Source organism: Polypterus senegalus, chromosome 7 (genome assembly GCF_016835505.1).
Source record: "Polypterus senegalus isolate Bchr_013 chromosome 7, ASM1683550v1, whole genome shotgun sequence".
Taxonomy (NCBI): Eukaryota; Metazoa; Chordata; class Cladistia; order Polypteriformes; family Polypteridae; genus Polypterus; species Polypterus senegalus.
In genome coordinates, this window is record NC_053160.1 from 15,560,811 (window position 1) to 15,578,244 (window position 17,434).

Below are 17,434 nucleotides of genomic sequence, written 5' to 3' on the forward strand. Positions count from 1 at the left end.
ATGTGCAGCGATGAGGTACATTTCCATTTGAATGGTTGTGTAAATAAGCAAAACCTTCGCTACTGGGCTGAAACCAACCCTCGTGAACTTCATCAGAGACCCCTGCACAGTGAGATGGACCGTTGCAGAATTTGGCATTTTAGGCCCTTACTTTTTTGAGGAGCGAGGGGCCACAGTCATTGCCACTTCAGAACGTTACATTCAAATGTTAGAGAACTGTTTGCAGCCCCAACTGGAAGAAATGGATGTGGTGAATGCCTTGGTTCAACAGGATGGAGCAGCAGCTCATACGGTGCAGATATCTATGCAAGTTTTGCGGGAGATGTTTCCAGGGAAGCTGATCTCCCTGCGCGGCGATGTCGAGTGGCCTTCACGTTCACCTGATCTCGCTCCATGTGATTTCTTCTCAAGTCAAAGGTATACACACACCGACCTCAAAACCTTGAAGCCCTCAAGGATGCTATTCGCCACTAAATCACTGCTATTCCCCTTGAAATGGCTGAAAGAGTCATGCTAGCATTCAGAAATCGTCTCAAAGAGAGTATTGCTAATGATGGCCACCATCTTGAAGACATAATTTTCAAAATACTGTGAAACAAATCTATTTTGCATACCCTGTCTTGTGTCGTAATGAAATTTATTTTATCTTGTAGTGATTTTGTAGAATAAACGTTTGAAAACTTCGTTTTGGCGCGCCCTGTATATTCATTGCACACTTTTTGGTTTAATAAAATACTTAGAAGGAAAATGAAAGAGATGGAAATAAAGGACTGAGAATTGCTCATCTGTTTTAGGCTTCAAATCATTCGGAGGATATCCTTAGAAAGGAAAAATAATGACTTGACATTGCAGAATTAAAACACTAATAGGCCAAAACATTAATTAAGATCAGGTATTGGCAAGGACTGGATTCAAATTAAGAATTGGTTTGGAAGAAAAACCTGCAGGACCTGCAGCCCTCCAGGACCGACGTTGATCACCCCAAGTTAAATGATCTGTTTTGATGATCAATTTGTCTTCAGTTTTTTCCTTCTGTTTTAGTCATTCAAGATTTCCATCACTTGTCTAAGCAGTTTCCACGAGTTTAAATTTTCTTTGCCTTTTCATGAACAAAGTAAATATAAATAGCGATTTCAACCATAGCAGGTATCCACTATAGACAAGCAAAACAAGATAGAGCAAAAAATGGGTACAATAATTAAAGTTAAAACCATAAATAGGATATTGACAGAAACCAGCGTTAAGAGACAGCAGTACAACAGCCAGTGCATTTTCCTACACGGCATGTAGCACAAAATACTTTAGAAGATGTCAAAGAGAAAAAACAAATGAAATTAGACAAGGACAACTACAAATAAGTAGCATGCACTTTGACACCAGATTTTGCGAGAGTTACCTGCACATCCCACAATGAAATTATGGGGTTTTTGGAGACTTTTTAGTATCCAATGGTCAGCTCTTGGGCTGAATTTGCTGGGCCGGCCAGTCCTGGACAAATGAGCAGTTTGAAATCTACACCACTTTTAAACGATTTTCCTTAAAGTAGAGTGATTGATTTTGATTAATTTGATGATTTTTTTTTTAAATCCCTTGCCAGCCTCCCTAGGCATCCACAACCTTCTTACCAAGGGCCTTAGAGAACTCATTTGATGTTGGCATGATGACACCACATATGTCATTAGTAAAGAGAACATCAGACCCTTGATATCTCTGGTTTAAATAAGACAGGGTCCACCTGCATGCTCCCTAAGGAGGTTCTCATCATTGGCACCTCATCTGGAACAGGTCAGGCTGGGGAGCATGCACTGGTACAGCACTTTGCCTTATCCACCACACGACAAAACAGCTTGGGATCCTGGTTGGCAACCCTCCAGGCAGACATGTGCTTCATTCCCACCCTCCAGAAATGACCCTCTATCTGCCTCACCCACCCACTCGGGTCCTCAACAATGAGGATCCTGTGAGCCAGATAGCTCTTGGGGAATTGTGCCACATGGCTGTAGTGCCGTAACTCACAATGCAGGTCATGTGCCTCATCCAGGACTCCATGAGCAACTGCTCATTTGACACAAAGTCCAACCAGCGGTACCCAAAGAGACAAAGTACCAAAGGAGTCCAGTCTTCATCTCAGGTCACTGGATAGCATCCATGTCTCACAAACATATAGCGAGGCAGAGTGCACCAGGACTCTAAAGACTTGGACCTTCGTCCTTTTGCATAGATATCGGGAGCACCACACACCCCTTTCCAATGACCTCATGACCCCCCCATGCTCTCCCAATCCGTCTACTGACTTCATAGGAAGAGTCACCAGAGACATGAATGTCACCGCCGAGGTAAGTAAACCTCTCGACGAGGTTGACGCTCTCTCACTCTCTCATTTGATTCTAATTCAACAGATCTGAAGAGGGTGGACTTACTTTTTCCACGTGAATGACCAGAATTTTTGTTAATTTAGATCAGCGATTCCCAACATTCAGTTCTCGGGGCCCCCTGTGGCTGCAGATTTTTATTCTAACCGGTTTCTCAGTTGGTCATTGTTACATTTAATTGATCTCACTGTTTAATTAGCTGACCCCTTTTTTCCTTTTATTTTGTATTTAGAAAAGTGCAGCAGTGTCAGATTTACATTAATAGAAAATTAAGACATATTTGTATTTTTCTATATCTTTAAATATTTACTTTTTTGTATTCACTTTCTTAATTGTATCTGAATACCAACAATCAGTGTTGAGCAGAGCAAATGACTTAGAGAGGAGCAGCTACTTCAGTGTTACTCACTTGTGTGCTTATTGGTAAATAACTGTCTAGATAACCAGAACATTAAAAAATAAAAATTTAAAGAAAAAAGAATGAATTCTTATCCATCTAACACATACTGTATACAGTCATATGAAAAAGTTTGAGAACCCCTCTCAGCCTGCATAATAATTGACTCTCCTTTCAAGAAAAAAGATAACAGTGGTATGTCTTTCATTTCCTAGGAACATCTGAGTACTGCGGTGTTTTACAAACAAAGATTTTTAGAGACGCAGTATTTAGTTGTATGAAATTAAATCAAATGTGAAAAACTGGCTATGGAAAAATGTGGGTCCCTTTGTAATTTTGCTGATTTGAATGCCTGTCACTGCTCAATGCTGATTACTTACAACACCAAATTGGTTGGATGAGTTTGTTAAGCCTTGAACTTCATAGACCGGTGTGTCCAATCATGAGAAAAGGTATTTAAGGTGGTCAATCGCAAGTTGTGCTTCCCTTTGAATTTCCTCTGAAGAGCGACAGCATGGGATCCTCAAAGCAACTCTCAAAAGATCTGAAAACAAAGATTGTTCACTCTCATGGTTTAGGGGAAGGCTACAAAAAGACATCTCAGAGGTTTAAACCGTCAGTTTCAACTGTAAGGAATGGAATCAGGAAATGGAAGGCCACAGGCACAGTTGCTGTTAAACCCAGCAGGTCTGGCAGGCCAAGAAAAATACAGGAGCGGCATATGAGCAGGATTGTGAGAATGGTGACAGACAACCCACAGATCACCTCCAAAGACCTGCAAGAATATCTTGCCGCAGATGATTTATCTGTACATCGTTCTACAATTCAGAGCAATTTGCACAAAGAACATCTGTATGGCAGGGTGATGAGAAAGAAGCCCTTTCTGCACTCACACCACAAATAGAGTCGCTTGTTGTATGCAAATGCTCATTTAGACAAGCCAGATTCATTTTGGAACAAAGTGCTTTGCACTGTTGAGACAAAAATGGAGTTATTTGGTCATAACGAAAAGCGCTTTGCATGGCGGAAGAAGAACACCACATTCCAAGAAAAACACCTGCTACCTCCTGTCAAATCTGGTGGAGGTTCCATCGTTCTATCAGACGGTTGTGGCGAGCGCCCTCTTCTACACGGTGGTGTGCTGGGGAGGCAGCATAAAGAAGAGGGACACCTCACGCCTGGACAAACTGGTGAGGATGGCAGGCTCTATTGTAGGCACGGAGCTGGACAGTTTGACATCCGTGGCAGAGCGACGGGCACTGAGCAGGCTCCTGTCAATCATGGAGAATCCATTGCATCCACTGATCAGGATCATCTCCAGACAGAGGAGCAGCTTCAGCGACAGACTGCTGTCACCGTCCTGCTCCACTGACAGACTGAGGAGACCCCACACTATGCGACTCTTCAGTTCCACCTGGGGGGGTAAACGTTAACATTATACAAAGTTACTGTCTGTTATTCCTGCATTTTTATCACTCTTTAATATTGTTTTTTTTTTTTAATCAGTATGCTGCTGCTTGAGTATGTGAATTTCCCCTTGGGATTAATAAAGCATCTATCTATCTATCTATGCTGTGGGGCTGTGTGGCTAGTTCAGGAACTGAGGCCCTTGTTAAAGTCGAGGGTCTGATGAATTCAATCCAATGTCAACAAGTTCTTCAGGATAATGTTCAAGCATCAGTCACAAAGTTGAAGTTACGCAGGAGTTGGATATTCCAACAAGACAATGACCCAAAACACAGTTTGAAATCTACAAAGGCATTCATGCAGAGGGAGAAGTACAATGTTCTGGAATGGCCGTCACAGTCCCCTGACTTGAATATCATCGAAAATCTATGGGATGATTTGAAGCAGGCTGTTCATGCTCGGCAGCCATCAAATGTAACTGAACTGGAGAGATTTTGTATGGAAGAATGGTCAGAAATACCTCCATCTAGAATCCAGACACTCATCAAAGGCTTTAGGAGGCGTCTAGAAGCTGTTATTTTTGCAAAAGGAGGCTCAACTAAATATTGATGTCATATCTCTATTTGGGTTTCCAAATTTATGCACCTGTCTAATTTTGTTATGATGCATATTGCATATTTTCTGTTAATCCAATAAACTTAATGTCACTGCTGAAATACTACTGTTTCCATAAGGCACGTCATATATTAAAAGGAAGTTGCTACTTTGAAAACTCAGCCAATGATAAACAAAAATCCAAAGAATTAATAGGGGTTCCCAAACTTTTTCATATGACTGTAAATCCCTGATTCACTCAATACAAATATAACATAACCAGTCTGTCATTTCTAGATGGGTGTAAAAAAAACAAAAACTGGGAAAAAACAGCTTGCTTAAGTAAGGTAGGCTTCCAATAAAGAGAAGAATTGGGTTGGGGACAAAAATCTGCAGCTACAGGAAACCCCCAGGTCTGAAGATTGTTAACCACCGATTTATATTATGAGAATAAAAACACCACGTCAATGTTTCTACATGTTTTGTTCAAGTATAATCACCTTTTTCTGTAGGCACTGTTTGCAAGAAGAATACTTGCCTGTTCAGATACGTTGAACAAGTCAACAGTTCACATGGGGTGTGCTTACTTTTTCACATGACTGTAGTTTTACTGAACCTGTTCACAATAAAACAAGATATTTTCCACATTATTTTGGAATTTATTTAACATCTCACGTCTAAGCCCTTCATGGGCTATTACAGGTGTGGCCAACTCTGATCCTGGTGGGCCGCATTGGCTGCAGGGTTTTCTTCCGAGCCAGTTGTTTAATTAGAAGACACAGAACACACATGAAACGCATGTGTTCCAAATAACAATATATATTTTACTCTATACAACTCCAGGCACCTCACTCACTCCCAGATAAACAAGACTTTGAGCTAGGAGACCTTTCTGCCCTTTTTGTGTTGGTGGGGGGAATAGGATAGCAGGCTGCTTGCGCTGATTGGAACATTTACAACACAAAAGACGCTGACAGAGAGGTGCAAACAGATTTAAGGTGGGCCATAATTACAAGTTTTTTCATAGGCTTTGGTAATGCTAGTGATAAGAAAATAATTAGAATGAAAACCTCTAGCCACTGTTGCTCTCCTGGATCAGAGTTGATTACCCCTCGACTATTCACACAGAGCATGTATGCACCCCATTGGAAAAGGTTTTGTGGTCCTCCCTGAATGTTTATAGTTAGTGGTAGTTGATTGTGTGTGTAAATATTGATGTGATTGAATTGGAGATTATAGTGCAGTTAGAAGAGGTCTATCAATTTCAGTCAACCTTGCCTAATCACATTTTTTTACTCAACCTTACATAATTACATTTTTTACTTTCTTTTATATCCACAGCTAATCCCCTCGGAGTTCTGCTTGCCAACATTCTTTCTCCTATAATAGTGAAGGAGGTTTCTGATATTCCTACACTGGTAAGGATTTGCCTCAGTTTAAAGTAAAAAGGAGTTAGAATTGGCATCCATCAGAGTTTGGGAACAGCAAAAATATGTAGAATCTAGAAACATGTAGAAATTGGGAGTAACCTCCCCTCGACTTTCTTGTATACTCAGACATAGGGATGAGTCATTCATATGGGTAAACTGAAAAAAATGGTCATATTATTATTATATGTATAGGTATAAGATGTTATTTTCATAATTTTATGGTTTCTTGCTGCTGTATTAATTTTCAGGTAGTGGAAGCCGCCCAAAATTTGATAGAAACTTCAGTTTCGGATGTAATATATGTATGCAAAATTTGGTTTACCTCTTTTAAAATATTCTCAAGTTATGATATTTACATACACAGACAGACACACAGACATAATTCCAAAAATGGTACTTTCAGACTCAGGGAGGTCCAAAACATCAAGATTCATCAAAATCTCGAGGTCGAATTTTTGGACGATTACAATACAATACAATACAATACGAGAAAGTAAAAAGTGATCTTAGAACTGCAGCATTCAGGTATGAAGAAGGCCCATTATCCAAACTGTAATTTGGGGGTAAATCATAAAGTAAAGGCAATTTGAACATCACACGGTAACCACAATGGATAGAAGGTGACAACAACACGTTTCACTATGACCTGTGGATAGTTTAAATACACAGAGCACAGCGCTATGCCAACTGAACACTGATGTTCCGTTGTTAAGTTGCTGAACAACGCATCGTAGTGCGATTTCTTTGAGCAGAGGTTGTGAAATCTGATGAAATTCACTGAAGGATGTTGGCTTGCACAGATTAGTAAGCTGTTTGGAACCCATCTTGGTACAAGTCATCAAGTAATATAACATGTGCCAATATCAAAGTATGCAGCAACAGCTGAGCAACGTAATCCATCGGTCTTATCTGATGAAGACATTCGTCATGTCAGTGTCGGCTTTTGTACATGATGCTGATGGCCAACCCAATCAAGAGTCTTCGGTTACACTTGTTCTCACTTTAAACCTTTTTACATTTTCATAAACTTTTCTCCGAGTCATGCAGTTTTCATTTCTGTGCTGAGCCAACATCCTTCGGTGAATTTCAGCAGGATTCACTCCTCTGCCCAAAGAAATCTCTCTATGGCACGTTGCTTAATAATGGTGCAATCCCGTAGGGGACCATTCATGTTCAATTCACGTTAGCTGTAATCTGACTAACAGCAGAATGCTGAGCTGTGTGTGTTCAAACTACCCATAAGCCATTGTGACCGTGTTGTATTGCGTCAGCTTCTATCCCTTGCGGTTACAGAATAATTCTCAAATTGCCTTTACATTTTGATTTATCCTTGTATATTTCAGCATAAAATTAACATCCACTCTTTTGTAAGTGGAAATATGATTTCTATGTGTTCCTTTTGGTGTTGTGGGATTAAGGGAGTGTTGTTTTATTACTGTTTTTTTTTTCAGCTTGTTATTTATGCCATTCCGGCTTCAGTCGCATGTGTTCTAGCAACAGGAGGAATTCGTGAAACAGTTCCTCCAACACCCCCTTCAGCTACAGCCATGATGTCTACCTCAGAAAACTTTATTGATGGAGTTAAACTGGTGAGGACCTCTGTGTTTGTAATTATAGAAAGTATAGGAATGTGTACATTTGATTGACATGGCTCTCATGTACAAAATGCAGCCTTGTTGTATCCCAAGGGGAAATTCACATACTCCAGCAGCAGCATACTGATAAAAACAATATTAAATTAAAGAGTGATAACAATGCAGGTATAACAGACGATAACTTTGTATAATGTTAACGTTTACCCCCCCGGGTGGAGTTGCATAGTGTGGGGTCTCCTCAGTCTGTCAGTGGAACAGGACGGTGACAGCAGTCTGTCGCTGAAGCTGCTCGTCTGTCTGGAGATGATCCTGTTCAATGGATGCAGTGGATTCTCCATGATTGACAGGAGTCTGCTCAGCGCCCGTCGCTCTGCCACAGATGTCAAACTGTCCAGCCCCGTGCCTACAATAGAGCCTGCCTTCCTCAGCAGTTTGTCCAGGCGTGAGGCGTCCCTCTTCTTTATGCTGCCTCCCCAGCACACCATCATGTAGAAGAGGGCGCTCGCCATAGCCGTCTGATAGAACATCTGCAGCATCTTATTGCAGATGTTGAAGGACGGCAGCCTTCTAAGGAAGTCTAGTCGGCTCTCTCCTTTCTTGCACAGAGCATCAGTATTGGCAGTCCAGTCAAATTTATCATCCAGCTGCACTCCCAGGTATTTATAGGTCTGCACCCTCTGCACACAGTCGCCTCTGATGATCACAGGGTCCGTGAAGGGCCTGGGCCTCCTAAAATCCACCACCAGCTTCTTGGTTTTACTGGTGTTCAGTTGTAGGTGGTTTGAGTCGCACCATTTAACAAAGTGAGTGCCATTATGTCTTTGTGCTACGTTAATATTTAGGGGAGCATAAAAGACAAATAGTTCAGTTTTACCCTTGAACAATTAGGGTTAGGTTTAGGGTAGGGGATATGGCCAAAATTGGCAAGCCCGGGTCCACATATTTCCAATAATTAATAAATTCTTAATGAAATACACAACCTATAAATATTTGTCTTTAAAAACACCATGAAATCCCTTCAAAAATGTCCTAATAGCTTTATCATTTTCATACTTAATATGTCCTTATAAAATATCATCAATTGTGAATTTCAAAAAAAATTTTTTTTTCCAAAAAAAGGGGGAGAGAAAATTAACCAAATTTATAGCACCCCCTACTGGTCAATTATAAAATTCCACTAAGATTTAAAAAAACCCAGGACTCACATTTAGATATAAAAATCTAAGTATAAAATCTTACAAGGACACCTAAGAGAATAAACCTGTTAGAATAACTCAATTAAAGGAACTAAAGCTCAGGCACTAAAAATGGTTAGAATTCAATATCCCCAGGTACTCATAATTTTTTGGAGATACCCTAGGGATATACTATTTAATTAGGGTTAAAGAAATTTTTTGGGGGTAAAAAAATTAGGATTGAGATCAATTATTTTAGAAAAAGGAGAAGAAGAAAGGAAAGAAAAAAAAGAGGATTCCAATTTTAACCTCAGAGTCCTGGGGTAAGCCTCCTTTTTAGCTTCAGGGCCCGAGTTCTATAAATTTTAGGGTTAGAAATATGGATAGGGAAAGGTAATAAATAAAGAAAAATTAGAATTTTAACCTCAGGGCCCAGGGGTAGGGAAACTTTAACCTCAGGGCCCTGGTTCCATGAACTTTAAGGTTAGGGATATGGGTAAGGGATAGGAATGACCCACCCAAGAGGATTTGAATTTTACCTCCGGGCCCAGGGATAACGAAACCTTTAGCCTCAGGGCCCTAGTTCCACGAACTTTAAGGTTAGAGTATGGGTAGGGGGTAGGGAATAAGTACAAAGGGAGGGTTAGAATTTTAACCTCAGGGCCCAGGTTCCATGAACTTTAAGGTTAGGAATATGGGTAGGGGATGGGGATAACCCAGCCGGGAGGGTTTGAATTTTTACCTCTCAGCCCCGAGGTAGAGAAAACTTTAACCTCAGGGCCCAGGTTCCACGAACTTTAAGGTTAGGGATGTGGGCGGGGGATAGGGATAAAAAAAGAGTATATAAGAGTATATGACCACATTAACAATTTGACTGCATGTGGAAGAAAATTGTTGGCTATATTTGATCCTGCACATTGTAATCTAGGCCAATGCTTAAACAATATTTTCAATATACTAACAAAAAATGATTCTAAACTCAGCAGCCACATTGAGCCAAAGGCAAAAAAAATGTGTAATACAAAATAAAATGAGTAACCTTTCTTGTATTTCTTTCAGCTCATCAAGAACAAGCCATACATGATCCTGCTTGTCTGCTTTGGGGCTGGTATTGGCATTTTTACTTGCTTCTCAACGCTCTTGGAACAGATTCTGTGTGTCAAAGGATACTCAAATGTAAGAATTTAAGTGTATGTACTCATTCAATATGTCAAACTGAATTATTCTTTACCAAATAGAATAGGAAAATGTTAATTACTAGACAGGTAATAGAATAACTAAAAAATATTTGCCATCTCTTGCCCCACGTGTACCTTCAGCACCTTTCCTCTTTATTTGCATTTGTGGACGTCTCTTAACTGGCACTCCCTCGCCCCAGCACTCTCCTGTACAGCCTGCTTCTCAGACTGTGTCATTATTTTCGAGACACTTTCCAATCTTGTCCAGTTGTATACTTGCTGTCTTTGAAGGTGTCGCTCTCAGTGTGCTTTGCATGCCTTTATTCCTCCTCGTGTGTCTCACACTCGCACTTCCTCTTTCAATCGCGTCACCAAAGCCAACTGACCAATCAGATTGCCCAGAGGGACTGGTCACACAGACCTTAGTGTTTTATTATATAGTAAACTAGCTGTTCCCCGTGGCTCCACCCGCATATTAGTGAGACAGGACAAACTTTAAAAATCAATTAAAAAACTTTATAATTTGTATTGAGAAGAATTTATATTGATAGCTTTCATATCCGAGGTTCTCTTGATACACAATATTTTTGGTTTTGCTGTCAGGGGCGAGAATGTAGCTGTGATCTCTTTGCCAAAAATGTAAAATGTTGGCAAGATATCTCTGGCCAAGCAGAAGGTAGGAACACTCCTATGTCAAATGTTGCCACTATATCTGATCGTGTATCGTAGGGAGAAGAGCACATGGCTGTGATATCTCTGCTAGTCAGCAGCTACCCTCTGAAACATATGTGGCGGTGATCTCTCTCTCAAAAACGTCAAACGTTACTCCTTAACAATCTGTAGATGATAATGTCTCCCGAACAAATAGGTATTGCTAGCTAAGTGTAAGATAGGTACGCTCTAATATCAAATGTTGCCACTGTATCTGATCGCGTTAAGCTCTGACGGGAGAGCGTCCCCCACATGGGTAGAAGAGCAAATGCCCGTGATATCTCTGCCAATCAGCAGCTACCCTCTAAATCCCACGTAGCTGTGATCTCTCTCTTTCAAAAACGTCAAACGTTACTTTTTAACAATCTCTAGGTGATAATGTCTGCTGAACAAACAGGTATGGCTAGCTAAGCGGAGGCAAGGTGCGCTACAACACATGGCAAGAGGTAGAATGACTCAACAGAGGCTGGCGCGTGAGTAAGAGGGCTCCCTACTCCTGACATCCCGCCTCCCCCTCCCCTCGACTTGCAGCCTGTCTTTCGGATTTGCGCAAATAAATTGGTACCACATGCAATCTATAATACATAGCACAATGAGAGAAGTCGCAAAATCAACTGGAATGTTCAAGCAAATTATAGAAAAAAAAAAAAACGATCAAAATCTGTTAAGTAGTTTCCTCGTTCGCTAACAAAGTGGAAGAAAGGAACACCCCAAGGCTGGCACATGAATGAGGTGGGCCCTAACCCCCTCCTCTCGGCCCACTACGTGTCTGTCGGATTCGCACAAATAAATCTATACCATAAGCGAACTACAATACATACCGCTATGAGAGAAGTCCCAAAATCAACCGGAATGTTCTAGCAAATTATAGAAAAAACCCAATGTAAATCTGTAAAGTAGTTCTCTAGTTCACTAGCCAAGCCGAGGTAAGGAACTCATGCTGGCACGTGAAAATAAATCGGTGCCGCAAACAAACTATGATACTTATCGCACTTAGCGGACAGACATACAGACAGACAGACAGACATTGGATTTTATATATTGTGAACTGGGACCTGGACACAGGCAGACGGACAACATAGTTCCACCACACACCGTTTATTTACAGTAATATATACAATTTGTGCTCATGTGCACCCCCAGTGCCTCCAGCACCGTTCCCCCAACTGTCCAGGCCTCACAGTCTCTATGCCTTTCTTTTGGCCTCCTCCCGTCCTCTCTCCAGCTCTGTCCTCTTCCACCCGACATCCACCGCTGACTGGAGGGAGACGGCCCCTTATGTGGAAACCCGGATGGGCTCCAGCTGCTTCCCGGCAATCAGTCATGGCCACACCCCAGTGTGGCGGAAGTGCCGGGTGTCCCCTGTCGTCTTCCCCCCAGCACTTCCTGGTGTGGCGGAAGTGCTGGGATCCAGGGATAAGAGGCATTGGGGCGCCGCCTGGTGGTGGCCACAGGTCCCTACAGGGCTGGGCTTCCAAGCCCTTTACCCGAGGCCCCCTACATAACCAGGACGGACGCCCCCTCACGGTCTGGAGGAGGCACAAGCCCTCCTCCGGTCCTCCTGGGCGTCCCGGCCGGGGACCACAATATATAGAGATGACTGAAGAGTGTGAAGCTGGAAGCTGAAATCTGTATAATGTAACAAAACATGGCAATCACTAAAAACAGACAGTATAATAAAAGTGATATTAAAAAGGTAGATAAGCAGGATATAGATAGTGAGTTTTATATTGTCATTGTGGAGAGTAAAAATAAAGAGGTTTGTTTACACCCCAAAATAATATTTTTATGTGTTACTTACTCCATGTGGTTTGTAGGGATGGAATTTTTTTAATGTCATGTTTTCATGGAGAACAGGGATAACAACATTTCTGGTGCAATGGGAGCTTATAGTGACCAACACTGGACAGCAGTAAGCAATTTCAGAAGCATCTTTTGTAGCCAAAGCCTTAATGTGTGCCACTGTAGCCTGTGAGTTAACTGAGGCCATGAATACAGTAGATACGGCTGAAGTGCAACTATTAGCGCAGACTGGAGAGACTGGCATACAGTCCACAAACATGGAAGTGAAAATGGGCGCACCGCTTTCAATTTCATTTCCTCAAGAAGATTGAAGCATTTGGCAGCTATTGTATAATAATAGTGATCGTTTTTTTGTTTTTTGATTTTTGAGCTTCTTGGACACCCCAAAGGTACAATATCGCTCAAAATATTTTTTCCCATAAAAACAGAAAAACCAGGGTCGAAAGAGTTAAGATAACTTGGTAACTTGGTACAAGTAAAGGAGCCTTCAAATCATCCTGAGCGTCAACTGATCATTGCAAATGGCTACAAGTTGTTTCGGTTGCAGCCCACTTCCATTTATAAAATATGTATATTTGCCATCCGCATTTAGAACATTTGTATATCTATTTATATATATCTATATATCTATTCCCATCTTCACCGTGCTCTTAACTGTACATATCGTATTTAACTGTATATATCGCATTTAACTGTACATATCGTATTTAACTGTACATAATATGCACATATTATATTTATTGTACTTCTGCTCTTTGCACTTCTGATTAGATGCTAAACTGAATCTCGTTGCCCTGTATTTATACATGTGTAATGACAATAAAGTGAATCTAATCTAATCTAATCTAATAAACATGGTAATAGCAGTAGTGTATAGGGTAGTCCAGATCTAATCGCGCAATTTTTTCATTACGCTATAACTTATTAAGTTTATTACATAGAAAATCACCTGAAAAATCCTGGACCATTGAGAAGTGTGCGAACTGACGACATGAAAAATCATCTCTGCACCGAACTGGAATCGTCCCCGCATAAATCAAAGTAATCCAGACGATCTGGATCTGCATAATTAGATCTGGACCACCCTGTACAATGCACACGTAGTTCTACATCCTGGGTGGAAAATGCCTTAAAACTGTGTTACATATGCATAAGTATATTGATTTCTTTAAAAAGAAAAAAACTCCAAGTAATGAAATAAGGTGACAAAAGTTGATATCTATAAATCTAAACAGGTACATCAGGTCAAGTCAGATTGGGGAGCATGCAGTGGTATAGCACCTCCACATGATGAAACAGCTCAGGATCCTAGTTGGCAAACCCCAGGCAGACATGCAGTCCATTCTCACCCCACAGAAATTACCATCCATCAGCCGCAGCCAGGTGTTACATAGGCGTCCACTTGGCCTGGTCCAGCCATTTGGATCACCCTCTGGGAATCGCACCACATGGCCGTAGTGCCGTAACTGAGTCTCCCTCACAGTGCAGTTCATGTGCCTCATTAGGGACTCCATGAGCAACACAAAGTCAAACCAGCGGTACCCCAGGATTCTCCAAAGAGACACGATACCAAAGGTGCCAGACGCATCATTCATAAGAGATTTGGAAGTTCCTAAACTTCCTCTCTAATCTCCAAACACACTGACTTCTGTTTTCTGTTTCTCTGACAGGGCTTTGCTGGGCTGTGTGGAGCGTTGTTCATCGTGTTTGGAATACTTGGAGCTTTCTTACTTGGAATTTATGTGGACAAGACGAAGTACTTCACAGAAGTCACCAAGATCAGTTTCTGCCTGACTGCGATAGCCAGCATAGCATTTGCTGTGGTAAGTCACAGTTTGGGATGTAGTCAGATTTATACCGTCTACAAAGAGTTTCCATTTTTTTCTAACACAGTTAAAATTGCAGACTTCACTGGAACCCATCCATCTGATTGTCAGAAGAGAAATATGTTGTAAAGCCAGTGCAGGATTTACATATAGGCTACACAAGCTATAGCTTAGGGCCCCCACCTTCTTGGGGGCCCCCAAAACAAATTGTCTGAGTGAGCAATTGTCATATATACTTAAATATACTACAGCATTATTTGTCCCAAAGCCGCACGTCCGGGACGTCCAGTATTCTTCACCCAATTTTTTTGCGAGTCTTTTCGAAGAACAGAGTGCTATTGTGCCTAGGGTTTGCATTACCGATAACCAGTTAACCAATATTACCGGTAATTATGACTACCAAAATTACTGATAAATTTCGACAATAAATGCCGGTAATTTCGGTAATTTTTAAAATTATTTCATTATTATTTCACAATAGAAATGGAACGTTTAGACTCTAAACTTTAGAGTATATAATTTCTTTTGCTATAAACACGGGGATTCCCCTGTGTTCCTCCGCTACACTCGAGCATGCGCTGATCTTTTGTAGTTCGAGTGAGCCGGCAGACGATACACTATTCTGACCTTTTATTTGCAGTGTGTGTTTCTTTGATAATCTGATTGTTGACATTATTTTGGAAAGTAGTTTTTTGTGTCCTTAATGGAGTTACATTTCAGGTTAGTGCATTTTAAACAAGTACGCACATAACGTACCTAACGCAAGAATATTTTCTACCGCATTTAATTCTTTTTTTTGCAATATTTTGATAAAAAATCTTGTTGGATAGTTGTGCATAATTAACATGGTTAGTACAGGTGTTGCATGCAATAATTTTTCTGCGATCGTATTGAAAATGTTTTCTATATTTTAAAGTCAAAATAACAGTAGACTTTGCATGATAACAATTTTTTTTAAATAAAAATTGGTAAATCATATTGAAATTAATGACATATTGTCCTTAATAGGTTTAAGTGATAAAACATTAGATATGATATTTAAAATTTATAGATAGGTCGATCCTATGTGGACACCTGTAGCTGTAATTATAGCATATATAATATATAAACTTAATATATAAACTTAAAACTTAAAAATACATATTATTTTGTTTGGATTGTATTAAATTAAGTATTAATGTATATGTTTATTGTTTTTTCTTCTTTAATTTAATTAATTAAACTAATATTAAAACTTGAGAAGATATTGTTAATTTTCTCTTTGCATGCATTATTTATTATAAAAATATCGCTTGCTGGTAAGTAGTGGTAATATCACAGGAAATTTTCAATTAAAAAAAATGTTGTGCATTATATTACTTTTAAATGTATGTTTATAGTTATATTAAATATTCTGCCCACAGTTTGCAAGATGTCAACCAGAAGTTATAAAAGTAGAGCTCAAAAGAGGAAAAAGAAGCAGAGAGCTGAAGAAGAGCGTAGCAAGTTACCAAAATTAGAAAGTTTCTTAACAAAGATAGATTAGGGGCCTGATGAACCAACAGCCTCTACCACAGTGAGTCAGTCACGGGATATTCACCCTATTCCTGATACAGAACCTGGTACATCTCGTTGTATAGAATCTACTTCAACGAATGAAGCAACAAATATTAAGATTTATAAACCAGAGAGTAGTACAAGCACAGAAGATTCAGTATCAAAAAACAAACAGAATGATGTTGGGCTATGGGGTGATTTAAGTAAAGATGAGATTTTATACTGGGTAGAAAAAGGTCCGTCAGAATGTCAGCACTCAAATGGCGCATTTACAAAATCAAAGAAGCTTTTTGCAAACCAAGACAGATATTGCTCAAAAGGCTTGTTCTATCCCAAACGGGCTAATGGTGAAAAATATTGCAGAGAATGGTTAGTATATTCGGCAGCAACTGGTCGTGTATATTGTTTCGTGTGTAAACTCTTTTAAAATTCTTCTACACCATTATCATCCGATGGATTTTGTGATTGGCGTAACACCTATTTAGTTGAAAGTCATGAAAACTCTGTAGACCATAGAACAGCTTCAGTAACATATCTTACAAGAAGACGTGGCTCAACAATTGACGGCCAACTAGCAGAACAGATAAATAATAAACGGCAGTACTGGAAAAATGTTCTTGAACGAGTTGTGGCAGTCATAATTACTATGGCAGAGCGTGGTTTACCTTTCAGAGGAGATAAAGAAACATTTGGTTCTCCTCACAATGGCAATTTCCTTGGATTACTCGAACTTATAGCAAAATTTGATCCTTTTCTAGCAACCCATATAAAAAACTTTGGGAATAAAGGATCAGGTGTCACATCTTATCTTTCTAAAACAATATGTGATGAATTTATCCAAATTATGGCACATAAAGTAAGAGACTCAATCTTGGATGATTTAAGAACTGCAGGATATTTCAGTTTATCTGTAGATTCCACTCCAGACCGGTCCCATATTGATCAGCTCACTGTTATTGTGAGGTATGTTTCACCAGATGATGGGCTCCCTATCAAACGTTTTCTAACTTTCCTAGAGATGGGTAGCCACACAGGAGAAAGTATGGCTAAGATGGTGCACAACTACCTTACAAATGAGTGCAAAATAGATTTTAGTAAGTGTCGAGGCCAGTCATATGATAATGCTGCCAATATGTCTGGCAAATACAAGGGTATGCAAGAAATAATATTGAAGATTAACAAGTATGCTATGTATATTCCATGTGCTGGTCATTCCCTGAATCTTGTTGGTAGAGCAGCAGTTGACTGTTGTTTAGAGGCAGTAAACGTTTTTGGAATTGTTCAAGAAATATATAATTTCTTTTCATCATCTACACATACAGTAGATGGGCAGTACTGTTGTCATTCTTCAAAGATGATTCAAAAGTTCCAAAGTCTGCCCCCCTTCTTGACAACCCGAGCAGCATTATA

At 40.1% G+C, this 17,434-nt stretch overlaps 1 protein-coding gene across 1 annotated transcript in view; it reads left to right on the forward strand.

Moving 5' to 3' along the window:
- slc49a3 (solute carrier family 49 member 3) overlaps positions 1 to 17,434 on the forward strand; it is a 77,953-nt gene that overhangs the window by 32,990 nt on the left and 27,529 nt on the right. Inside the window, exons 4-7 of the mRNA XM_039758241.1 lie at positions 6,112 to 6,188; positions 7,652 to 7,789; positions 10,030 to 10,146; positions 14,333 to 14,485. Of these exons, the coding sequence (XP_039614175.1) occupies positions 6,112 to 6,188; positions 7,652 to 7,789; positions 10,030 to 10,146; positions 14,333 to 14,485 (485 nt within the window). The remainder of the gene's footprint in view (positions 1 to 6,111; positions 6,189 to 7,651; positions 7,790 to 10,029; positions 10,147 to 14,332; positions 14,486 to 17,434) is intronic.